At 45.2% G+C, this 27,584-nt stretch overlaps 1 protein-coding gene across 1 annotated transcript; it reads right to left on the minus strand.

Annotated features, from left to right (window-relative positions):
- Positions 1-26,921, minus strand: e2f7 (E2F transcription factor 7). The gene is made up of 13 exons (XM_061250655.1): positions 26,805-26,921; positions 11,552-11,659; positions 10,860-11,141; positions 10,153-10,315; positions 8,781-9,023; positions 6,494-6,652; positions 5,796-5,930; positions 5,082-5,252; positions 3,834-3,918; positions 3,148-3,559; positions 1,949-2,114; positions 692-1,038; positions 1-150 (listed from the first exon to the last, which is right to left on the minus strand). The coding sequence occupies exons 2-13, from the start codon at positions 11,648-11,650 to the stop codon at positions 1-3; spliced, it is 2,412 nt and encodes an 803-aa protein (XP_061106639.1). The 5' UTR covers positions 11,651-11,659; positions 26,805-26,921.
- Positions 26,922-27,584: the final 663 nt, after the last annotated feature.

Raw genomic sequence — 27,584 nt, forward strand, 5'->3', positions numbered from 1 at the left:
CTAATCGGCCGGGGGGTGTCCGACGTCCAGCCTCCTCTGGGCGGAGCCCCTCCGGCGGGCGGTGGGGGGGTTGGTGGTATCCTCGGTCCCAGGGGTTTGGAAGAAAGCCTGGGAGGTCGGGACGCCGAATTCCTTCGGGGTGAGTGGTGTCTGTAGGCAGGGAGGAAGGGCAGAGGGCCCTGAGATCAGCGAGGTACTTTCCCAAACATCAATCACAATCTTAGTGTTGAAGTTTAGCCACGTCAAAGACCAAGAAGGTCAAACCAAATTAACACACTTAGTTTGAACTAACTTGAGTTCAAGTTAGTGTCATACAATTTGTACTATTTGTACTACTGTAAAATTGGATGAAGAGGAATTTTAATTACCCCGAAATGTCAAGTTGGCCATTAAGGTGGTTAAGGTGCACGACTGGGACTGGGACGACTGGGGCGGCTCAAGCCCCGGTGTTGCCACAATAAGATCCGCACAGCAGTTGGGCCCTTAACCACACATTGCTCCTGGGACGCAATCTCCCCCGGAGCAATGTGGGCTTAAGGGCCTCGCTCAAGGGCCCAACAGCTGTGTGGATCTTATCGTGACTGCACTGGGGCTTCAACCACCAACCTTCTGGGTCCCAGTAAAGCCCCTTAGCCACTGGGCCACAGACTGTCCCTGGTAGGCCACCCCATGCAAGGCCCAGCCAGCTCACCTGAGGATCCATTCTGGGTAGTGCTGGAGTTTGCCTGGGCTCCCTGGGGGAGTGTGTTTGAGGGGTGTGCTCTGGAGGGGGGAACCCAGGAGCCCCCGCCACGGCGAAGGAGCCGCCCCCCACCACGAACTGCGCGGGGGACACCATGGTCGGCACGCCGAAGCTGATGCCGCCCTGGGCGTCGGCACACGGCCCCGGCACGCCGCGGCCCACGAGGGGGTAGGCGGAGAGGGCCGAGGTGGGCACCAGGACGTAGGGCAGGGCGAGGGCAGACATGCCCCCCTGGGACAGAGCCAGACCGCCGGGGGCCGAACCGGGGGACAGCAGGAAGTTCAAACCATTCATGCCTGGAAAACAGGGACCAATGTCACGACTGAGGAGAAAACAGCTCCTGAACTCTACGTCCTGCTGTGGGACCTCTCTGCTGTAATACAATAAGATGAGCAATAAATGCAATGAAATGAAATGTGTCACGAAAAATACCACAGACAACAGAGCAAAACATGACACAATGACACTCATAACTAAGCTGAATTATGACAAGGTATCTGAGGAAAGACTTTTGAGGAGTACTTAAGCAGCAAGCCTTAAGTTCTTAAGTTCTCTGGGTAGCTGAGATGAAAATGACAGCTGGTGATCATCATTAGGCCTTAAGCCTGCAGTAAGGTTGGAGATCTGCTTTTCTTATTCAAGTGTACTCAAAAAAGGTCTTCAAGGGAAAGAGAGGCAACAGTTGTGGGCAGAAAAAGAGGATGAATTGCGCTTTGAGTCTCTCGAAAAGGACAAAGTAAATGTTATATCTCAAAGTAAATGTTACATATGCCAGACTACTACATGCATCCAAAGTGGTCCACACTGATGGGCACGTAACAAGCAAAGCAATGTAAAAACATAATAACGTTTAGGAGGCTGACTGCATCGGTCTGGCCCAATGAAGGGGTGGATGCTGGGGTGTACCGGCAGAGTTTGGCACATAGAGGTAGTGGGAGGGCGGGGTTAGGGTTAGCTGGGGTGTATCTGCAGAGTTGGGCACATAGAGGTAGTGGGAGGGCGGGGTTAGGGTTAGCTGGGGTGTATCTGCAGAGTTGGGCACATAGAGGTAGTGGGAGGGCGGGGTTAGGGTTAGCTGGGGCGTATCTGCAGAGTTGGGCACATAGAGGTAGTGGGAGGGCGGGGTTAGGGTTAGCTGGGGTGTATCTGCAGAGTTGGGCACATAGAGGTAGTGGGAGGGCGGGGTTAGGGTTAGCTGGGGCGTACCTGCAGAGTTTGGCACATAGAGGTAGTGGGATGGAGGGGCGACGTCTCTAGGCGGGGCCTCTTCCTGACGCTGCGTTGCCGGATGCTGGGGGGCGTGGCCGGGGGACGTTCGCGGGCTGCATGTCTTCAGGGAACTCTCAGACTCGCCGTCTGTGTCATCTCTCTTCTGGGCGTGAGAGGAGTACAGGGGGAAAATGAGCTTTATTAGTGCACTGTAGGGAAGCAATATTCCTGCATTAGGTGGGAGACTTTGAGTTTCTGTAGCGCTCAGACCTGTAACATGTAATTGTTTTGTGCTACTTGTTTTCTGCTAACATGTAATACTTTTCTGTGCTCCACTGATCTTGTCTGGTGGAATTGTGTCAACCAAGAAGACCAGAAGGTGGGGTTTTCAGTTTTTGAGAGTATATCATAGGTTCCAATATACCAGACAAGCTTGGTAAAGCATACAAAAGTATTTCAATCCAGAATGGCGTAGAATTCTGAATGTCTGTGCATTCAAACAAAAATGGAAGACCTAGGCACTCCTTCAACCTCAGTAGAAGTAAACCATTAGGATATTCACAATGGTTATTAACTGCCGCATACATTCCCGAAGTGAACGCTACATAATTACGACTGCCGCTACTTAGTGTAATCACTATGCAGTTAGTTGTTCATTAATCAATTTACGGCGGACATCTTTGCATTGTGCTGACAAAGTTAAAAGGAAATTTGAACAAGGCTTGCCTTATTCCGTCAACACCTTGAAAGTTCAAATTTAAAAAAGCTGAAAGCATAAATTAAATCTCGACCCCAAAGGCATTACTGCAGTTTGATTATGCAAAGAGTGTGACCTCCTTTCCAAGAAGGTCCTGACTGTATGGAAGCTAAGGTCACTAAGAGAGTAAGAGACTACAGCCTCTTGAGTGGTGTTCACCTCGACATGTAGACCTGCCTCTGTGGTTCTGCTCTACGCTAGCAACAGAAGACACTTTTATAGCAGTGAATAGCAGAGGGTACTAAAGCCTGGAGGACATTTTGTGCATTAACCGCAGAACTGTTTGGTCACCTTGGGAACCAACTGTGACTCGCTGCGACAGGGAACGACAAGAGCACAAAATTACGTTCGCTCTCCCCCGTTAGGCTAAATAACCGTTGCCACGGTTCCCAAAATTTGTTTGGGGAATTGTCCTGTGTGCGTTTGGCCTGCAGCTCACCTTAGAAGTCTCCTCTTTCATCAGCCCCTGCCTGTCCCTTTTAACCTCTCGTCCTTCCTCCTCCACCATCTTCCTCTTTCCCAGCACCCCTTCCCTGGACGTGGGTGACCTTTGACCCTGGCCCAGCGCCGCACTCCCGCACAGCAGGACCACGGAGGCCTGGGGCAGGTTTTGGAGGTACAGCGGGGGGTGCTGGGGGCGGGGCTCCCGGTCGTCTTGCGGCGGGTTGGAGGCCATTGGAGAAGGGGCGGGGCTAAAGGCTTGGGGTGCGGTGGTGTAGAGGCGAGGTAGCAGCGTTTCGGGGCGGAGCCCGTAGAGAATGTCTTGATGGATGGGTATGGCCATAGGGGGGAGGACTGGGCCAGGGGTCACTGGGGCCGTCTTTGGGGTGAGGCTCCTTGGCCCCCCACTCCTAAAAGCACACGTTAAAATGTTAAGATTGGCTTTTTGTTCTTACTGGCAAGGTAAAGATTCAAGGAAATGTTCAGGTATAATTTTTACATTAATCAAAAAAATCACTTATTTAGCAAAAAATAATTTAGATTTTAGGTCTCAATACAAGTACTAAAATGTTGTGATAGACTTATCTTTTTAGACTTAGCAGTGATCATTTTTTGATTAAAAATGCCGTAACAAGTGCATGTTTTTTTAAAACATCCAGTGGAAATTCCCTCATCAGAACTCACCCGAGGTTGTCTCCAAACTGCAGACGGCACACTGCACTGCTGCTCCCAGTCCTTCTAGAATAATCCACCGGCTCGGAGATTTTACCTGCACAGAACCACAGAGCAGCACTTCACATCCTGACCCCATTGAGCACCCAGCTCTCAATTCAAGAGACAAGTCAGGTTAGGTGACTCCTGCCATTGCCCCTGACCAAGGGCACTGGCCTCAGAACTGGAGTTGGTCTCCAGGCACTGCCACTGTGGCTGACCACTTCTCCTAAACTACTAGGATGGGTGAAATGCAGGGGGCAGATTACCCCGGGAGGTTCAATAAATGTAAACTTATATACAAGTACCACATGAGCAGGGAAGCAAACGGGATGCTGCATTTGACTGGGCTGGGCTATCGCAAGCAGAGCGTTTGATGACTTTCAACAAGAACAGGGCGGTATCACCGAGAGCACTAGTTCCTCTCACATCTGGCAAGCTAGCTAACGTGACCCAATAAAACTAGAGCTACATATCATGTTAATTATGAATTTTCTCCTTTATGTCTTGTGGAAAGATCAATCTCTTTTACGATGCAATCTCCAGCAGTGCACTCAGCTCGTTCCATGTTCTCCGGCTCTCCTACCGGAGCATGAATCAGGAGAGGAGCAATACCGCAAAATGGCTGACGCAGCGTAGGCCATTCCCATGACGAATAGGTCATTACTCACCCTGTGCGCACCACGCGCTGCAGTCCAACTACGGAGCACAAGGGATCATGGGTAATGTGCTGCTGATATTTAAACAGCCAGACCTTCCGTCAGTGGACGGTTCAATAAGATATAATGAGGCAGAATTGAGGGGAAATTTTCCTTTATAAACGGTTCAAATCCAGCCTTTTGGTGGTTGCTGCTATAGCTCATGCAATCGTAAGATGACGGTAAACCTTCCCTGTGGTGGAGTGTGCGCATTAGTGTGTGTGCGTCTGTGTGTGTCTGTCAGACCTGGGCAAAATATGTAATCGTTTTGGATTATATTCTTTACTGTACTTCACTGAGCTTGTCTGTTGTATTGGAACCTCTTTAAATTAAATGTTCTCAACAAGTGCAAACCCCACCTTCTGGCCCTCTTGGTTGGCTCAACTGCACCAGGCAAGATCAATCGAAAACAGGAAAGCATTTGAATCCAAAACAATTACATGTTTGACCCAGATGTGATATGCGAGTGAGTGTGTGTGTCCATGCATCTGTGTGTGTGTGTATGTTTGTGTGTGTGTCTCACCTGTCCTGTCCCTGCGCGGGCTGCTGGGGGCGGAGCTGACTTGGCGCTGGGCGATGACGGAGGTGGGCGCCATGTTGAAGGAGGCGTGTCGCGCCAGCCTCTGCCTCCCGCCACAGGAAATGGCCACCTGCGATTCCGCGTGTGAAACCACGGCAACGGCCTCCAGACCTTCTGCAGGAAACAGCCAGAACAGCACATGAGCTTCCTGTGACAGTGCTCAATGAACGCATCAAAACACAACTTCACCCAAAGGTATTTGTCTTCTGATTCAGATATTAATTCTAATTTAGTTGGAGTCATCAACAGCTGTCTAGAAAGATCCAGTTTCAGAAAGTCCTATCATCTGGATTTGCTAATTAGCCCACTTCCTCAGCCAGGAGGGAGAACTAATAAGTGAAATGAACAATAAATGGTGGAAAAAAACATGTCAAAATGATTACTTTTCACTTTTAATTTCCACATCTGAATACAGCAGAAATAGTTACTGACGTTAAGAATATAGTTGAGCTGGGTTAGGGTTGGGAAGATAGAGCAGACATAGATAATGATGTTAGAGTATAGTCAGGCAAATGAGTTTGGTTAGGAGACACAGTAGACATAGCTACTGATGTTAAGAGTATAGGGAGGCAGCTGAGCTGGGTTAGGAACCAACAACAGACACTGAAGTTCGTCATTTTGAAGAGGCAGTTGAGTGGGCTCCTCTGGGGGTCTTACCGGCGGAGTGGAACTCGGCAGGCCCGATCCACTTGAAGGCGGGCTTCCTCCCGCGCTCCTCTTTCACGTGGACTTTCTGAATGAGCCCCAGGCTCGTTAGCACGTTAGCGATGTCGTACAGACGCCGGACCTTAGCTGGATAACGAGAAACAGCAAGTGTTAAATGATGGATCACGAAGAGTTTTATAAACCGTGAACATGCAGATGGTGATCTGGCATACCGTTTTGCAGGAACACAGTCCTGGCTAACGCATAACTTTGTCTTTATGTCTTTAATATTTCAGTAACGCTGTCATCATAATTCTTCAAAATCTACGGCGAAACTGACAAAGCGTGTATCTCGGTTTAATGAACCTGGTTTGTGTCGTTATTTGTCAGTGGACTACACAATTTTTGAAAATCTACACCAAGGTGGCCAAACCAGATCCTGGAGAGCCACAGGGCCTGCTGGGTTATGTTGTTACTGGGCACTTAACCGTGTAATCGACTGCTTTCATCGACCATCATGACTCGCCTCACCTGGCTTCCTTCCTCCAAGTGGCCATATGGATGGTTGAAAGGAAAACCAGCAGACCCTGCAGCTCCCCAGGACCAGGGTTGGCCACCCCTGATCTAGATGGACAATGCTCCAGGTACCTCCCTCTAATGACCATAGATATCCCCATAGGCGCATTAATGGAAAAGGTGGGCAGTCCTACTTTTGTACTTGCTGTGGCTGGCGGAGTCCTGGCTCTCCTCGATCAGGATTTTGGCAGCAATGTCGAGGGTGACGGTCAGCGTCTCTGACACCAGGAACAGCATGACAAACTTCTGGCTCATGATCCGCAGGGACTTCTCCTTCCGCCGATTGGCTGCGCCTGTATTAGAAATATTAGTTCATTAGTATTTGTTCATTTCTAATTAATAAGATTTATGTAAATGAGCAAGTTAGCCAGGAAGGCTTCATTTCAACTGTAGACCCAGGGTTACACGTTTTTGGCTATGGGAGGAAAGCAGAGTACCCAGAGGAATCCCACATTAACAAGACACAAACCCAGAACCTCCTTCTTGAGAGTCAACAGTGTGAACCACTGTGCCACCGTGTTGTGTCTGGTGGATACCAAGCATTAACCATCAGAACTGGACAAAATGGATTGAGAGAGACAAATTTTCCACATAAGTTACTGTCAAACCATGACCTGTTTGTACTAATGGGATGCATGACTTCAAAATTAGTTGCCACCTTTTTATTCTGCTCTGCTTGAAGGGTGTGCTGGGTTGTGACCCAATGACCCTCTGGTTAGACACAGGCTGTGACCCAACAACCCTCTGGTTAGACACTGGCTATGACCCAATGACTCTGTTTAGACACGGGCTGCACCTCTACCCCAGGAGCCCAGTATAAGACAGCTGGATGTGCACGCTGCCACCGTCTCCCCCTGTGACTTCACACAGGAAGTCCCAACGTGGAGAAGTGGCGGGCAGCGCCATGGCAACTACAGCCGACAAACCACAGACTGACGGAAACGCGGATTTACAACACGTGTGTCATTTGCTTGCTGGCGAGACAAAAACTGGGCTTTGCTTTGTGTGATGAATGTCAAGAACAAAAAATAAATAATAACAAAAAATTGTTACAAAAATTATATATATATATATATATATATATATATATATATATATATATATATATATATATATATATGTATATATACACACATCTACATACATACACACACACACAAAAATAGGAATGAAAAGCTTTGCGCTGAAAGCATATCAACAGGGGGGGTGCTGGGTAATTGAGTTTTCTGTGAACCTCAGTCGAGGCGGGTGAGCTTCCCTTTAAACACTACACTGGAGTGAAGGGAAGCACTGGTCACTATCACAGTTCAGCTTCAGCTCAGAGAGGTGAACCCTTTGGGCATGGGTGGGTTGGATCTCTGAAATGTTTGTACCTTTGAAAGTTGAATTCAAAAAACCTAATTTAATTTTAATTATTTATGACGGTTGACTTTCATTCCTCTAGCCTATTAAATAACTTTTAACTTTGCAGTTATAAATGTTCTTGTAAATGAATGACCAATAATCAAACAAGCCACATGTGACTGTAGAGCTGGTGTCAATGATTTTTGTTGATGCCATCTGGCCTTAGTGATTGGTAGTTGTGAAACTGAAACTGTAGCCCTGATACAAAAAAAAGATTATGGACCGCAAGCTTGAGGTTGCATCACTCTGCCAGGGCTTATTTTTAAAAGACTGACTCACTGTACATTCTCCGTCACAGATTATCATCTGAATTTTTCAAGTGGTTCATAATTACACTTATAAGGGTGAGCACACAGAAACACACAAGAGCATTCTCCCGAACCACTTTCTTCACTATCTTCATCACACATGCACACACACACACACAAACGCATGCACACACGCACAGGCACGCACACAGACACACACGCACACACTCACACAGGCACACACGCACAGACACGCATACACACACAGGTCTCACTATCTTCATCACACAGACACATACGCATGCACACTCTCACACACTCACACAGGCACACACGCACACACACACGCATACACACACAGGTCTCACTATCTTCATCACACAGACACATACGCATGCACACTCTCACACACTCACACAGGCACACAGACACGCATACACACACAGGTCTCACTATCTTCATCACACAGACACAAACGCACGCAGTCTCACACACGCACACACTCACAGACATGAATACACACACAGGTCTCACTATCTTCATCACACACAGACACATACGCGCACACACACACGCGCACACACACACGCACACACACACAGGTCTCACTATCTTCATCACACACAGACACGTACGCATGCAGTCTCACACACGCACACACTCACACACGCAGACACACATACACACACAGGTCTCACTATCTTCATCACACACAGACACATACGCACACGCGCACACACACACGCACACACACACACACAGGTCTCACCGGAGGCTGTGTCGGGGTCTGCACTCTGCTCGGTGGGCTGAGCAGACGGCCGGTGTGTGCAGTGGCGGAGCTGCTGGATCTGCAGGTGGTAGCCCTGCTGCTTGCCCAGGTCCTGCAGCCCACTCAGGGTCTGGCGCAGCTCCCTCCGCCCGTGCCACAGGTAGTGGTTCTTCGCCACGCGGCTCACCAGCATCAGGGACTCCAGCACGTTCACGATGTCGTAGATCCTCCTCCGCTCCACGCCTATAACGCACAGCAAACCATTCAGCTACTGGAATACTAACCCTATAACGCACAACAAACCATTCAGCTACTGAATACTAACCCTATAACGCACAACAAACCATTCAGCTACTGAATACTAATCCTATAACGCACAACAAACCATTCAGCTACTGGAATACTAACCCTATAACGCACAACAAACCATTCAGCTACTGACTGTGTGTCGATTACTAACCCTATAACGCACAACAAACCATTCAGCTTCAGCTACTGACTGTGTGTCGATATGGATATTTTCTGATAAAAGCAAAAGTTGCATTTTTGAGGTTTGACCGTTGTGTATGGTTGAGGAAACCAATGCAAATAAGACAAGACCCATTCAGGAGCCTAAGTCACCGAATCTCCCACTGAAAATATCCCAAGTCGCATTGCTTTTCAACACGAGTCGATGCATAATTAAGCAGATATTACAGAGATTAACAGAGAAATGTATTATTTAAGTAAGTTTGGGCTGTGAACTCCCCACAGGATGCAAAACTGCCAGTATCATTTATTCTAATAACATTTACTTTATTAGAATATATTATGCTTTTTTTTAAATTAGCCTTTCACGTGCATGTCTTCAAGGAGCACACAATGTCCTGTTAGTGTACAGCACAGTGAAACAAATATATAAGGAAGGTGAGGGAAAACCTCAGAGCAGTAACCGCACGACGGCTCCATTTTGTCTTTACAAGCAGGCAAAATGGGGTATCCATAGCAACCTTCCAAGCCTAATAGCAGTGACGAGCAGCTCATCAGACTGAAACGCATTACTGTTATTGTGATCATTTGATTACAGACAGCCTCGTTTAAAATATAGAATGTATTAGGCTCAGTCATTAAGTAAAAAAGACTGGCCAAAACATTGTAACTACTGCGAATCAGAAAACTGCCGATATCAGGAAAGACAAAATTATATTAATAACATAAATGATACAAATGTGAACTAAGAAAAACAAACTCTAACTGTGCTAAATAAATCCCAATGAGGGATTTGACTGAAACTTCGTACAAGAAGTTTGCTTTCGGCCCAAAAATGAGTGTATGCCTTTTATTCATGTTTTGTGAGACAGAAAGCAGGAAGTGACTGTCCCCTGCATCTTACCCAAGCTGGAGGCCACCTCGTCCAGAGAGATGCTGGTCATCTCGGAGGATGCTGGGTAATCGGGGTAGAGCGAGAGGAACCTCTCGCACAGGAGACCCAGGCTCTTCTGCTTCCTGCTGGGCGGTTTCTCAAACTCGTCCACGCCATCATCCGGTGCGTCAAACTGAGGCAGACGCGGGAGAAACAGTCAACCAATAGGGTTCAAACTGAGGCAAACATAGTAGAAAGTCAACCAATAGGGTTCAAACTGAGGCAAACATAGTAGAAAGTCAACCAATAGGGTTCAAACTGAGGCAGACAGTAGAAAGAGTCAACCGATAGGGTTCAAACTGAGGCAAGCATAGTAGAAACAGTCAACCAATAGGGTTCAAACTGAGGCAGAAACAGGAGAAACAGTCAACCAATAGGGTTCAAACTGGGGCAGACATAGTAGAAACAGTCAAACAATATGGATCAAACTCTAGGACAAAGCTTAATCTGTGTCTGAGAAATTGTGGGTAAGTGTCGGTGTTGCTTAGTCACTCCAAGTCAAGGCTTTGTGCTGGGAAACTCATTCTTACCCAGAAAGGGCTGGTTTGGGTGGAGGCTTTTGTTCCAACCAAACAGTTACACACCTGATTCCTTAGCAAAGACTCTTACGGCTAAGATTGAGTTCACCTGGCTTAGTGCACTCCCGTTAAACCACAACCTTAGATAGTATCCAGTACCTGTCCCGGGTCTTCCAGCGTCGTTGTCTCCTCACACCCGTTCTCGATGGGCCGAAACAGAATCTTCTTCATCTCCCGGTCCCGGATGTCGGGGCTAATGGCGCTGATGAGCACCTTCAGGTTAGTGGTGGGGGTCCAGGGTTCAGGGAGGGCCCGCTCCAGGGGCTTTATGGGGGTGACGTTGATCTGTTCCGGGGTGAACCCCTTCTTGCTGCCCAGTCCTGCAGAGCCTAGGTCACTCTTGTGTGGGGTCGCTTTCCTGCGGTCTGTGAAGATGTTCTCCTGTAGTGGTGTAAGATGGGGTGTTATCACTTTGAGCTCCATTTACAGCAAGCTGCATGTGATTTGCTCTATTACAGTGAAAATTGGCACATTTTCCACACTGAGTAAGCAATCAAATTCCCTTGTCTTTTGACTCCACCTACAAAATGTCATTTGAGTGCTAAATATGAAAACTTGCAGTGCATGAATCACACACAATATCAACGGAGTCACACTTAATACTCTAAAAAATAGTGGGGAAAGGTTCTTGTAAGAATGGAAAGGAGACACATTGCACATTTTTAATTATTTAAACTTAATCTTCAGTTGTCAGTCAAATATTCGTCAATATATGTATATATTAAGGACCAATACATTAGCTAACTAGCCTTTTCATTATTATTAACGTTAAGTTAGTTTAAACGAGTCACCTTCTGCTCAACATTTCCCTCCTCGTCATCCATGTCTGTGATACTCGTTCTTGACGTTACACTCTTGAGATCTCGTAAAGTTAAACATTCAGTGTCCATCTGTAAAATCTACAAAATATTGTTTTTATTAATGATAAGAATATCAACCACGATTCTGTAACAAATAACTTAAGCATAGATGCTAGTGTTGATAGGTAACGTTACAAGCTTACAAATAAACGAAAATAAAGTAACTTAAACAACATCAAAGGTTACCTAGCAACAATTATTTTATTTCACTATAGTAACATAGTTGGTTTCCACAGTATTTTTGCTCAGTTATTTCAGTTCTGCGAATATCAGCGGTCAGTTGATTTTGGCGCAAAAGACCATACTAATCAAGCTAGCTCGCTAGCCACAAACTCCGCCTTAACTGGCTGAATCCAGACAACTTTCCATGGTTTGCTGGATGGCTACATTACTAGCTAGTTAGCCGCCGTGTAACTTATATTAAAAGAAGTTGGATTAATACAATATTTAACTTTACTGATGATAGACAATCACTTCCTGCAGTGTGACAAAATTTGAGAATCATCACTATGTAGTTTGATATCCAATCAGAGAAGTTACTTGGGGAACTATCTTAGCTAGCTAATTATATTAGCCAAGTCGCCACCCACGGGACATCTATTTTAGTCAGGCTATCACTATTCGTGCATTAAAAAAGACAACAATCACTGTATAAATATTGGCAAGCTCTGTAAACAAAGATATACAAAGTATAACAATATAACAAGTCAATAAACGTTAGGGAGGTCACTTACCTTGGTTCGCTATTTTCCCTTAGCTAACCAGATAAATAACTATATATTAAAATTACTGTAACTAATGTTAGACAGCTAAAGAATCTGTTTGTCGTTTATTCCTTTTTTAAATTAACATGTTCTATCTACTTCTCTCTGAATAAAAGAGGCTTTAAAATGCCGACTTATTACCAGGTTCCGAATCGCCTGCTAATGCTTGCAATTGCATTACTTTACTACTGATCAAAGTTACGAGAACACCCGCTAAAGATTGTTTTCTGGCGCTCTGGAGCGTTTCAGTTCATCCAGCCAATCAGCCTTTAGAAGCATGAAAGCGTAATGATACTCTAGCCAATGAGCGCTCAGCAGTTCCACGCCTCCAGAAACATGTTGGCGGGGGACGGCGCGGTACTGGAAGTGCCTGTGACCGTACTGTGACTGGATGCTCATTAATGTCATTCGAGCGCTGTGGTGTTGCCCCGGCACCTAGAAACCTACTTAATTAATATAGCTAATCACTTGGGCTTTGTTGTTAGGTGTTAGGACCGCGGACGACAGCGGTTCAATCTAATTAACTGAGGGAAAACAGATGGAGGAGTCCGGCGGTCGATTTCTGGCGCTGACACCGCGCGAAAAAGGAGAATATAATTTGAGGTGTGTGTAGCGACGGGACCCCTCCCTCTGCCTCTTCCTCTGGCCGTCCCAGGTCGAGTAGCTTATCGTTTGTGCGGTTACATTGCAAGCACTTACATAATCGATCTTACTGCAGCAACGTTGCCGCCAAATATATTTGGCATCGTTTAATGCTGAGAAAAGCATATGCTTCGTTCACATAATGTAGTTATTGGTTTGTAAGTTAGGCTACGGCTATATTATCTTTGCTTATTCCTATTACAGATGAGTTGAATACAAGCACCGAATGCATTATTTAGTCTATATAAATATTACCATACCGCCACTTAAAGATATGGGGGAAATGTTGCAGAAAGTCACTTTTTACTTAAGTAGCTATGTCAAACTCAATCTTATTTTTCGACTAAAAACGTAGTCTACATTCTTGACATTAGCCTACTTTAAATAGGCTAGCCTATTGGACTATATTAGAATATAAATACTTTAACCTTACATCTGCCCAGATTCGCCCTACCTGCCCAACTGACTATAATATAGCCAGAGTGGCGTAGTTGGCTTCACGTCACGGACAAGTTGTAACTGCATTTGAAGCACGAGTAACACGAATTTTCTCAGTGTCAATAGCGGCAGCGTTCCCTTACAGGCACCTGAAATCTGACACCGCCTGCCAGCATAACCGATTTACCCACGATAAATGCTAGTTAGTTAGTCTCTGGTTTTTGTTTTGTTTTTGTGAGTCTTTGTCTTGCATTTCCCTTCCATTGAAAGACGCTGTGTTTTTTCTCTGAGGAACTAGTATCAGTTGGTATGTCATGGCAGAACAGACCAGGGTAATGTGACTATGAACAATTCATCCTAATCATCCATAAAATCTCCCAGATGCTTTCCTTATCAAACAAAGAGATTCCGCGTCATAATTTAGTTAAAATCGTGTCATAAATGTGTGAAGATAGCAAAAAAAAAAAGAAAAAAAAGAAAAAGATAATAGATCATGGGTCCACAAACATAATACACAATTTGCAGAAATCAAATAAGCACCTGGACGAGGAATGGGCCTTTTTCAATAGGCAGAACATGTTGTATTTCAAACGTTCCGTCAATTAGAAAAAGGCTAGCCTATATAAAGAGCTCTAAAACTTGTATGTGCTACTTTTTCAAACGGAAACGGTTTCCACGAGACGATTTTCTGAGTGCAGAATGTTGAAATGTTTAGGCGAGTGGCAATTGAACCGGTAGCCCATTCCCTTTATACAGTCGTCTGTCCGTCGACAATTTCAACTTGTTTCGACATGCCCAAAGAGCTTATTCCCCTCCCCACGATACGGCCACCAAAACGTCAGCAGATCGTTCCGCGGGCGAACTTCCTGTTCAATAGACGGATAGTTTGAAATGCAACAGAACGTTCTTGCATAATCCATAAATTCACTCGGAACAGTTGGATTGGTTTTGCAGCATTCCCCTTGAGATGTTTGGGTGACGGCGTGTCGTAATGTTTTGTGATTGTAAACTCATGTAAAAGAGAACCTGTCCAAGGCATACAGCGGTGGGATGAATTTACAGCGAGCTAAAGCAGCCTATGGAATTGGCCGTAGTAGGCTATAAACGCTATACACTATCATTCTCTCAGTTGCCATAACTGCACAATTAAGCAACTACAGTCTGTTTTAAAACTTTAGCGCAATGTGTTGGTGCTCTTGAGCTATGCTTGGTGCCATAGCCTCCCGTCAACAGCTAGCCTATATGTTCCATCGGCAGGTATTTTTTATAGCAGAAAAACTATTTTATAAGAGGTTCGGTTTCCTATATCGTTGGTCCGAAATAATTAAGTTTCATTTGATATCATATTAATTCACAGCAATACTGTTTGGATCCGCGTGTATTAGCATCAGAACTATAAGTTGGAGTCATGATTCTTCGGGTATAACTGATTGAGGGAGGATGCTGGCTCCCAGGCTAGTCTCTGGCTATGGATGCAGTCCCTCGGTGACTCTTGGCTTCCATGTTTCCATGGTGACACAGATGGGCCAAACATTGGCGTTTCAGCGAACCTACAATTCAAACAGATTCCGAAAACCACAACAGCTGCCTGCCACGGACAATCTGCGAAGGTAAACTCTGGGGTAAACACGGTGTTTACAGGGACATTGACACTGCCATCTGCCACAGGTCTAGGGAATTAATACTGTACCTCACTGTGTCATTTTGATCGTTCATTAAAAGTCACCGGAGTCTTAATTTATGCAACCTGATATTGCGTGATCACTGATGTTGCATATGTATATTTGAAACATATCGTATATTCAGTCAGTACCTTTAAATAGATTCATTTCAGACCACATAAAGAGCACTGAACAGTCATTAATACACCACAGGATCCTCGGAGGCCAGTACCTCTCTAAACACAGTCGGTGGCTTTGCAATATTGCCTGGTCTTGTGTGGAACCAAGTGTTTTACTGCAAAAAAAGACACAACAATATAAACACCCCCAACTTCGTATTTATTTAAAAAGTGAAGTGGTTATCCGTGTAATGTGCAGTGGCCAATGGGGTGGCAGGGGTGTCACTAACATTCAGAATTTCATTGCCGCCGCAGGTGCCCTATTTTTTTACATAAAATAGCACATTATCATTATCTAATATAAGTTAGCTTTTGCCCTCCCCCCTTACTGACTCTGTGAATCTCAGAAAGAGCTAGCATGACCCATCACATCATTATGAAATACGATGTACAAACGTCACAGCATTATCATATTGGAAACAGTTGCAATAGTAGTCATCCAGTTAATGGTCACCTATAATGTTAACATTAATCATCCTACCACATACACACATACTGTATATTTTTTTGGCTGGATTACAACCTGTGCTGTTATTACATGATTATACAGTATATAACTAATACACATTAGTCAGGCCATAAACTAGGACATACCAAGCCTTCAGTAAATGCTCCTCACAAGATCAAAATCAATGTCGGTGTTACCTTTTTTTTTTTTTTGCTAGCAACGTGTGTCCAGGCAGCGCATTGAGGTAGGTGGCCTGGATACTGTGTTTAGGGTTGGGAGGGGCGGTTCATGTGTTAAAGACTTTATTGACCCAGGCTTGGTTGAAAGGGGGCTGTTGGGTAATCCGTTACCGTGACACAAAAGGCCATGATGCCTTGCTTCATTGTCTTTAGTGCTGACAGACAGGCTGGGCGAGCTGGAGGCTGTCTTCGGTGTTGAAACAGACAAGCCCAGACTGGAGGAGTGTTGTCCCTCTCGCACCAGTCAGCCAGCCTCAGTTATGGTTGGCAAGACCTCTGGAGTGGAAGGACTAATCCCTGCTGATTAGTGGGTCTTTCTTCTGACGGTGTTCTACTGTTCTAAGTCTCCCCTATTGTACCTATTGTAGCTTCAAAATGAATAATTTCTGCTGTTGGTATTATGCTCTTGCTCAGAATTACATTATATTTCCGTACGATCTGGTTCTGAAATTGGCTTATGTAGGGTACAATGACAACACCCCACATAGGAATCAAACCTTCCCAAAAATCGAATCTAATTTTATTTGTATAGCGCTTGTCACAACCTGCTTCACAGAAAATGCTAGCCTGAAGCCCCAAAAGGGCAAGCCGGGAGTGGCACGGAGCAACCCCCGGTAACAGAACCCACACCATGGAAGGAACCAGACACAAGGGGGGAGCCCATCCCCTTCTTGCCGGCTCTGGTGAAAATGGTACCTTACCGTTAAGCTTCACTAGTGCCTGTTGCAGAAGCACCTATTCTTGTGCATCCTGGGGGATCCCTGTGTATGCTGGGGTTTTTTTTGTTACAGCCACAGTTGCAATCCTACAACTTTAACAAGCTGTTAATTGTTTAAAAAAATATTTTGCTATTAAAAAAATGGCACATAATTTGGAAGTTTGGGAACCACTGTTTTAAGATCCATACCTTTATAAGAGGTGTGCACAATAAGGGCTGATCTGTTTCTGGATTTTGTGCTTTTATGTATTATGTAATTAGCTCAATCTTATCTTGATCGGACATTTGTATACGTACTGTGCTAGTTACAGCCACAGACTGCAAGTGTATCCTAAAGATTTTACTGTGCTCAGGTACAAGGGTGAACCAGCCATATGTGATGAAATATGTAGAACTTATTATATTAATAATAATACATATTTCATGAAATCTGAGGATCTTCTTTCATTGGCTGAGCTACTTGCCTATGGGAGGTTTTTCCTTCAAATTCACATAAGTAGGGGACCCTTCTGTTAAATACGTTACTTTCTGAAACCTGTCTTTCGAAAGCACAGAGTGATGGTGGCACTACCCAAGCTTTTGGACACAGGCCCTGTTCGTCTCATTGGCTTGCTGCCCCAGAAATGTGGAATTGGACCTTTTGATTGGCTACAGCTGGGCTGCTGTGACGTAATCTTGTCTGTCGCGCATGAACCTATCTGTACCTCTCTGTATCATAGAAACCAAGGCCAGGTTATATCCCAGGTGTAAACCCGGCCTCGTTCAGCACATTTTACTCTTGTAATGACATGAGAATACAACAAGACGACAAAGACTGTCTGTGGAAAGCTTGTATTCGAATGCAAACCCCAGAGATTCATTCTCGCTTGCGAGTATCCATTATACGGGTGCTTTAAAAGACTAATGCTGCATCTGAGACTTTGATGAAGCAGCTTATAGAGCCGCAGTCTATTTCATGAGCGATTTACTCCCGAAGGAAAGTGTTCTCTGTGAATTTAAAAAACGCGAAGCGCCCTTTCTATTGTGTGTCATGCATTTAGTGCAGCCTTGCTGACATTAAAATCATTTAGGTATTCTATCAGAGTAACGGGTGACTGAAATGTTCAACAGTTATTTACGCCATAAATGCAGGCTAATGCATCTGGTCATGCTATATGGGGACTTTTCCTCTGTGTGCTTCCCTGTTGGAGGATGTTGTTGGGGGGGTTACATGATGTTTGAATGTGATTGTCAGCATCGTGTAGTATGCTAAGAGCTATAGATTAGAGACTAGGGCACTCCTTGTTGCATTGTTTTTGGCTCAAAGTGCTAATTATCCTTCTGTGCTGTTACACATGGTTTTTAACATGCCGAATGAACCTCCCTATTGTATGTACAATGTTGAATCTAGACGTTTCTCTGCATAAGTGTGCACCATATATGTAAAACAATGGAGGGGGAGGGTAGGTAAGGTTGCACAATGAAGAAGCGCTCATTCAAGCTCTTGGTAATTACTTGAATTGGAATGGATATCCACACTTTTCCTTGCTGTAAAAATTGAGCTGGTCATAAGCTGGTCTAGCTGGGTATGAGCTGGTCATAAGCTGCTCTAGCTGGGTATGAGCTGGTCAAAAGCTGGTCTAGCTGGGTATGAGCTGGTCATAAGCTGGTTTGGCTGGGTATGAGCTGGTCATAAGCTGGTCTAGCTGGGTATGAGCTGATCATGAGCTGATCATAAGCTGGTCTAGCTGGGTATGAGCTGGTCGAGAAGCTGGTCCAGCTCAGTATGAGCTGGTTAACCAGCATGGAAAAGCTGGTCATAAAGCTGGCCTAGCTGGGTATGAGCTGGTTAACCAGCATGGAAAAGCTGGTCATAAAGCTGGTCTAACTGGGTATGAGCTGGTTAACCAGCCAGTGCTGGTAGCTTGTTTGAGCTGGTAGTTGTTCACTCAGCTCGCTGCTGTTTCAAAACAGCTTCAGCTGGTCAAACCATGTCGAGCTTGGAGCTGGTCTCTGAACTGGTCAACCAGCTGTTTCGAAACCTAGCTAGAGCTGTTTTTTCAGCAGGGTTGCTAATCATATACAAACAACTGAGGTCCACTGTTATAATAACGGTGTTTCACAGGGCATTGTTCTCGCTTTACAATAAATTACATGGGATCTTCAATGGCTGCATTAAGTAAGGACATCTATTCTGAAGTTCACAGGCTCCATCATTTGTGTTCTATCACTGCACAGAGGTAATACTGCCCCCTGCTGGCTGACCAGCACTAACATGTGAGCAAATATTACAAGGGGCATTTCTCAATGTCTCCAATTACATTACAGACATTACAGTTATTTAGCTGATGCTTTTATCCAAAGTGAATTACAGTTAATTAGACTAAGCAGGGGACAATTCCCCTGGAGCAATGTGGGGTTAAGGGCCTTGCTCAAGGGCCCAACAGCTGTGCAGATCTTATCGTGGCCACACCAACCTTCCGGGTCCCAGGCATGTACCTTAGCCACTAGGCTACCAACTGTCACCCTGTCCGGATCCAAAACCAAGAACTCAGAGAAGAAGAAAACTGATAAAGATCCTGGAAGTGGTCTTGATTCCTCTCAAATACCAAGCATCGGATGCATCCTTTCACAGAACCCTTCATGTTCTAGGTATCGGCTCTTTCTTTGAGAATAATGTGAAATATAACTTAAACGGGAGAGTCATTTAGGAAAGATAAATTATCCTCCCATTGAAGGCAGGTTCTGCTGAAGCTTACCCATTTTCAGTCAGTTTTTCAGTGTCCTCCCCACAATGCACTTCTAATGGTTGGAGTTTAAATCATTTCCCTGGAGCACACTTCATATCTTCATTGTATTTTATCATTGTGTGGCAAGAAAGGCCTGCACTAGTAGAAGGCTTCTCAGTTAATGGGAGCCACAGCGTGGATAATCATTAATAATATCCGCTCGTATGTCAACGTGCTGTCGAAACGGCACTTCCTTAAACTGGCTGAACTTCATTACGCAGGAATAGCGGAGTTTAATATTTTGTATTAATGGAGAATTGCTTTTTAACATGACCTTCTGCTACTGTTTTGCTCTTCTGTCAATGAACGGAGCAAAGGTCGTCGGCACTAAAGTTTCTGAGGGCAAAGCTCCGGGAGTGAGATATTTAGTACAATTATCATTAAATATATGCGGCTTTAGAAGTCAACAGATGCTGCATGCTGATCTGTTTCTGACAGAATATTCCACATTTAACAACTTTGTGGCGTAAAGACAAAAAGTTACCTCGTTGCTTAATTTACGCTTTATCTTTCCAGCGTGAAGCAGGCCAGTAGTATAGCAACTTAGAGTTTATTTTTGGGTGTTGGGGCATTTGGGTTAACAGTCAGCAATTACGTTTTGGGGCTGTACCATCCAGTGTTTCAGAAAGTAAGTAAAACTTAAAAAAATAAAATGAAATAAAAGAAGGCTGCCAATGCCAATGTGTGGTCTCATCTTTATCCTGTATTCTTGCGATTGCATTTTGAACTTTGAATTCTCTCTCTCTCACTCTCTTCTCTCTCTCTCTCTCTCTCTCTCTCTCTCATTAGTTTACATGTTTATACTGTCAAGCAAGAGGGCCATATTTCTTCACTCTTGAAAAATTGGACCTTGAAAAAAGAAAACTGCCTTTGCCATTAAGCTCTAGGAGGTTACTCAGATGTCAGAGTAGTGATGTCAGACAATTATCCAGTAGTTTAAAAAGAATAGCAATTATCTAATCCTCCAAAAATACGTAGATGGGTACAGTACAGGAGTGACTGTACAACTCCAAAGGTACTAAGACCAGGTGTGACTGCTCTGCTCGGTTGTTCGTCATGAATGTCATGTTAATTTACAGGTGGCTATTTGTACCCCCTTAACCTTGCGCCGTGGTTAGAGTTGACAAAAACATCTAACACCCTCCTTCTGAAGTTGATCCAGAATATAATTAAGGAAAGGGAGGATTCATATAGGCTTACAATTTCAAAGGAGAGGATTGCACAAGTGTTTATTACGTCTCCCCAAACACTTTCCCTTGGTTTTTTAATTTTCTCCTACAACTACTCCAAGCGCTTATTAAAGGCAGCTGCAGTCTTCCTTAGCTTAGCTCCGGGATTAGCTTTTAATGGTCCTGGAGCCGTCTACGAGCCACACTTTCGATGTATTAATTTGGCCGCATTGCGTCGCTCTGGTTCTCTCTCTCAGGCAGACGTGGCTGAGGAATTAACCCCCTGCAGCTCGAAAACCTGAGGCCAGTGCGTATTCTCTCTAGACCTGTGCTGAGACCCGTGCATATTCTCTAGACCTGTGCTGAGGGCAGTGCGTATTCTCTCTAGACCTGTGCTGAGGGCAGGTGAGGTGGATTGCTGCTGTGGGGGGTTTATGGGGGGGGAGTAAGGGGGTCTCCTGGAAGAGTTGGCGGGATTGTGGGATTGCGCTGACCGCTCCGGTCCAGATAAACTGCCAGAGTGGCTGCAAACTGGCTGTCTATAGCAGTGGGGGGTTGGTTAAGGGGCCGGGTTGTCCATTCCCTTGGGTCACGGCCTGCTTCCAACTTTATTTCTTATAAAGTGAACAACAGCCAATACCTAGCCACTAAAGGGTATATATAGTTTCTTGTGTCCAAGAAACCAGCCTATAAACTTTAATTATACTTCGAGTATTGTTAAAGATAGCATACTATTCAGTAAACAATGTTTTTCACATGGGAGTGGACGTATGATTATAGTTTGTCTATTACATCTGTCGATGCCTCAACATTTGATAAAGACAGCGAGGAGTGTCTCGATCAATATACGGCCAGCAGATTTCTTATTTTACTTTTTATCCAACCTTTTTGTACGATAATCCCTGTCTACTAACAACAGTTGTCAGGCCAGCAACAGCTGCTGCAGCATACTCTGTCATTTTGGGAGGGTGCACGCTAGCATGTGTGTGTTCTGAAATATGTATTTGGCAGCTGCCTCTTGAGGTGACCCCTTGCCATTACTGCGCAGACGGGCTGCGCAAACAATGCAGCTAGAGCATACTGGCGCGGGCAACCCAATGTACCTGCGAATGCTGGCCAATAAGCTACCCTGCTGGCTTAATCCTTAGAGCTAACTGGCTGTCGAGTACTCAAGAAAAAAGTGTTTCGTCTGTAAGCTGTGTGTGTCTCTGTGTGTGTATGTGTGTGTGCTGGCATGTGTCTGTGTGTATGTGTGTGTATATTGACATGTGAACCATCAGATCTTCTGATACAGAGGGGATTCGTCTTTACATGACATTACATTACATGTCATTTGATTGACGCTTTTATCCAAAGTGACTTGCAGTTGACTGAGCTGGAGACAATCCTCCCCTGGAGCAATGCAGGGTTAACGGCTGTGTGGATCTTATTGTGGCTACACCGGGGATCAAACCACCAAACTTGCGGGTCCCAGTCATGTACCTTAACACATATGTAACACATTGTTCAGTGGGTATGAAGGGTCCAGCAGGATGGCTGGAGAAGACTGACTCTGCTTACAGGCTGCAAAACCGGGATTGTCTCCTCACTGTTCTAATGTTCATACTTTCATACATTATTCTTCTCTAAAATCCCTCAGTCTGTCGGTGTAGATAATGTCACTTTCCTGGTTTAAATATGAATTCCAAAGTCTTGTGCAGCAGACAATTCTATGCATATTATGCCAATCTGAATCCACAATTTGTGAAAATCACAGAGGGCCCAGGACGGCTTACCAAAGAGAGGATGCATCAGCTCACCGTATGACGAGATGTTCGATTATGTTTACAGCACGTAGCCCATTCTCTGTGTCCTTTTGTTTTTATGTGTGTATCACACTCGAGTCGGCGTACTGGTGATACGACGCATAAATCCAGCGGAATGGTAATGCGGTATAAACTGATGTGTGCTGTTGTGGCTGTGACTGGTGCCCCAATCTGCTCCAGGCTGTGAAGGCCTGTCGTCATGTGGCAGTTAAGTGCTGTCTGTTACAGACGCCTGACTTTAACCTCGCTGGGCCTGAAGACATGTTGAGTTATGGCTGGGCAGGGTTTTATATCCTGGTCTAAGGGCAATTATGCTCTGCTATTCTTTTGTTAATTCAATAAATTGCACCCTTTCATTCACTCAGAATACGCCTGTGTGCAAATTGGCCTTCGTACCTGTTATAGCAGCTGCACAGCAGACATAACACTACGTTTCAGTACCTGTTATAGCAGCTGCACAGCAGACATAACACTACGTTTCAGTACCTGTTATAGCAGCTGCACAGCAGACATAACACTACGTTTCATTACCTGGAGGCATGTGTTTCAGGATTCAGGCGAGTTGAGTGGAATATTTTAAAACAATAATGTGGATTTAGCAATATGAATTTGCCTCAGTACCATGGAAACAGAATAATCAATTATAGTTACTGGGGACCTTCTGCTTTGGATTATTTGTTTTTTCCGGTACAATATTTCCTGAAAAATAAAAGCCCTATAACCAGGAAGAAATGAACAGATTTTGTAAATTGTATTTTGCAAACGTAGAAGACGGTGATATTTTGAAGTTCACGGTTAACTAAAAGGACGATAGTTTTAAACACACTTTGGTATTCATTGTGCCTTCAGTCAGTTCAGATCAGTTATGGGACAGAATTATCAGGGAAATGAGAAGAATATTCTGGCTTGGTTCAGGTTTGGGTCAAAGGTGGTTTGGTTTGGTCAATGTTGTGTTTTCACACACGACCGTGCTTATTCCTGTAAATGACACCGCTTGTGTGCAGTAATTATCCAGGCCACTAGGTGGCTCTCTTGGCCATCCTGCAGTACCTGATGCGTCTCATTTGCTTGCTTAGCCATGGCAGAGTAATTTGGTGCTGAGATGAATAATGCCCTAGTGAGCTGTACCATTTTGAATTCTTATGACCAAGCTTTATATACCGATCATTCCATCTTTATAAAAATGTGTTTTATTTTTCTTTTGCCATTTATGACACGCTCAAATCTGGGCAAACTCAGCCAGATATGAATTACTTTCAGCGCAATGGCCTTTGTTTTTACTGCTGTGCATTAAATCAAACCTGTTAAACAACACAGCCAGTTGCTGGCCTTCCTCTGTGAGAGAGAACGACTGGAACGACAGTAAAGAATTAAGCCACGTAATCTCCAACGTGCTTCGCTTCCAGGACCGTGTGTTTCCCTGGGATCACAGTCATTCGGTGCGGCAGTTTCTGAAAGGTCAATGCGTTTAGCCATGAATTGGCATCTGTTTTGACCCAGCTCAGCCAATTATCCTGCTGGCAGAGGATCATTTCACCCCGTCTCGCACGTCCCCTGGACCTCCTGATCTGTCTTAGTTGACTCGGTGTCGAAGACGTCTTGTTCACCTCCATTTGCTGTGACCGCAGCAGAAGAGGGAATGGTATTATTCCAATGAGGTCAGTAATGAATACAGAATGAAAACTGGATCAGTGCAGGTACCTCTGCTAACCTGCAGTACAGAACGCTCATGAAAGCTCCAGTGTAGATCTGGACATGACATTACATAATTTGTTTGCTCAACAAATCATTGCATTGACATTTAACCCTTTGAATAGTAGGTTCTTTGGAATGTTTTTTTTCTTTCTTCCAAATTCTAAGTCAGCATTCTAGAACACTCTACGCTTTCAGTCACCAGTGGTGACTGACTATTACATCAGCACCAGAATGTTCAGTTAAGAACATTCCCATCGCTTCTTTGTGACCTCACACGTTAAAGGCTGAAGGATCTTGAGCATTTAAGCCGCTATATTTATCCTGAAACGGCCGAGGTAAGGGATCTTGGCGAAGGGGGAATCGTGACCCTTCGGTTCAGGGAGCTGTAACCGTGTCTCCACACTCAGCTCAACGCAGCGTGACGGCAGGGTGTGATACGATGGATATCTGGCATTCCAAGGTGACCACACCGCTCACGCTGAGAGCCACACGCTGGGAATTGATCAGGAAATCTGAGGTGTTTTCCGGACACTCGACAAATCCCTTCGGCACAGCGGCCTTATCTGAGCTTTCCTGCCAGCGCTTATTCCTGAAAAACGTCCTTAACACACACTCTCAGAAATAAAGGTGCCTCAAAAGGTACAAATGCTTGTCACTGGGGCTGTACCACATAGGTACATAAAATTGTACCCCTAGCCTGCAATATATAATGAATTTGTACCTTTTTTTCTTGGAAAACGTACTCATTTGTACCCAAAGTGAACATCACTGTACTTTCAGGGTACATTTGTAAAATGTGATGGGGAGGTAATTTGCTCAAGATGGGAACTGCTACGACCATTGGGAGCCCCTTACAACACTGCAATATTTTTCACAGGTTTTGCTTCAGGTTCGATTGATTGAGCCCCCTCCCCCCCCCACTTCAGGTGCTGTGCCTGGCGTGGTTGCCATGGCGATTAGTTCAGCGAGCGGCAACCCAAAAACAAATAACGCACCTGGGGACGGTCTGGAATCCGTTAATCGGAAGGGCCGTTGTGTTCAGCTCTGCACTAAGAGGGCTCTTAGGGACCCCACCGGGCGCTCCGGGGACCGGCTAAGATGGAGGGGAGTCGATAAGAGGCAGGGTTTGATGCACGGTGAGGAAATAAACCATTAAAAGATAACTTTCCTCTGTTCCTGTCAGGGGCATTATCTATTCCTCCATCCCGCACTGCATCAGATTGCAGAGTCTCCACAGGCCTCTAGTAATCCTCCTCCTCTGGCTCCTCCACGCGTCTCCTCTGACGGACATTGCGCAACGGTCGTGTTAGCCTGAAGAGAACAGCGGCGTCTGCTCTGGACCCCTGCGAGGTCACAGGGTTTCAGATTACTGTTTATATCTCTGAGGCATCTCAATGATTGCTACGAAACCCTCCAAAACATTGACAAAGTATGGATCGGACGTTTAAGGCACTCAGATCGTCTGGGAAGAGGTTGGCGTGTGCTGAGAAAATTGCACCAATTATTCTGAACAACAGAAACATGGCCAATGGTGCTCTTACAGCTCGCAGCGATTTCCACATAAAATCAGTATTTGCTGTCGTCCCCATTCACTAGGAGCAGTGCTGTAATGTTTTTCAATGTAGTGCTTTAAACCAAGTACAGACATACGCTGACTACCGAATCTCACTATTAAGTTACCGTAGCTCTGAGATGTTTCTAATGTTCCATAAATATAAGACAGTGCAATGCGATATTATACTTGATGACGGATGAGGATGCACATCATTGCAAGGGCACGATCAGTAAAATAACATCCATCAGGTTTTGCAACTTTGATGTATTTCTCCCAAATGTGGAATGCCCAGTTGTATTATTCACAGTCGAGCTCCTGCTTTATCCTCCACAGCCGATGTGGAAGAGTGTAGACACACACATACACATGCACACACATACACACACACGAATACGCACACGCACATACACGCATACGCATGCACACATACACGTACACACACACATACACATACACACATACACAGGCACACACATACACGCACACTCACACACACTCTCACACACAAGCACACACTCTCTGCAGCATGTGATGCTGCCAGCTGCTTCTCTTCGCACTGTGACCCACAAGCCAAGCTTGCGCGGAGTAGAGATGGAGGAATGTGCTTCCTGTGCTTTTGCGAGTAGACTACAGACACCCGATTGACCACTAGGGGTCCTGAGATGGGAATACCAGCAGCCCAAACCCTCCCTAACCCCGGGTGACCCTACTGCTCACTGTATGTCACAATATGGGGCTCCTGGCCACAGCTGCCTCTGGTATAGTGGGGATTTAATGCATTACCACTCGGCCCATCCATACTCAGAGTGCCTTAACTCAGAAATTCAGGTGCTGAAATTTGCAGCAATTTCCGAGATACTCAAACCACCCTGTCTGGCACCAACAATCATTCTACAGTCACAGTCACTTTGATCACATTTCTTCCCTATTCTGACATTTGGTCTGAAAGGCAGCTGAACCTCTTGACCACGTCTGCATGCTTTCATTCAATGAGTTCCTGCCACATGATTGGCTGATTAAATATTTGCATTAACAAGCTGGTGTACAGGTCTACCTAATAAAGTGCTCACTGAGTGTATATTGAAGCAGTTTAGCTTTCGTACCTTCCTGGTGGAGATTCCAGCTACCAGCCTAAGATGGAGTCTAACTCGAACCAGCTTCTGTTCCGGCTGTATACCATCAGGAATTTGGTGAAGCACCAAGCTGGCCCACCAGATGGACTTAGTCTTGCCAGAACGGTTGTTAAATCATCCATCATTTTGCCAGCTTGACCATCTCCAAAGCAGCTTCAAACCGGCCTGGAGCCGAGCTGGTGATTTCCATCAGAGCTGGCTCCAGGTTGCAATGGCACCGTCCTCACTGGGAATTAAACCTTGGTTACAAGCCCACTTCATTAACTAGCTTACCACACTGCTGCTGCTACAGTACTGTTGTGTAGAATACTGCACACTGCAAGGCCGGCACTGACTTCCCCATGCCTACATGGTAACGTAGGCTACCGCCCACATGGTAACGTAGACTACCGCCCACATGGTAACGTAGTCTACCGCCCACATGGTAACGTAGGCTACCGCCCAACCAATCAAAACATCTGGAGCACATTGCTAACATTACAAAGGTTGACTCAATCATTGACCTAGCCCTGTGAAGTGCATATAGAAAATAGATACAAGTTGTCAGTGTGTACTTACATGTATGGAGTTAGTCGCCACAGTTTCAGTGGACAACCACTGAGTGCGTGGGGGTTGGACCCAAAATGCACGACTCAGAAACAATAATGGAATAAAGTCCCGTCAGGGCTTTATTTGGGACGAATCCCAGGAGCGTAGTCACAACAAGCAAAGTCCATACACGTAGATCCAGCCAAACAGACGATAAACAAA

This window comes from Conger conger, chromosome 8 (assembly GCF_963514075.1).
Source record: "Conger conger chromosome 8, fConCon1.1, whole genome shotgun sequence".
NCBI lineage: Eukaryota > Metazoa > Chordata > Actinopteri > Anguilliformes > Congridae > Conger > Conger conger.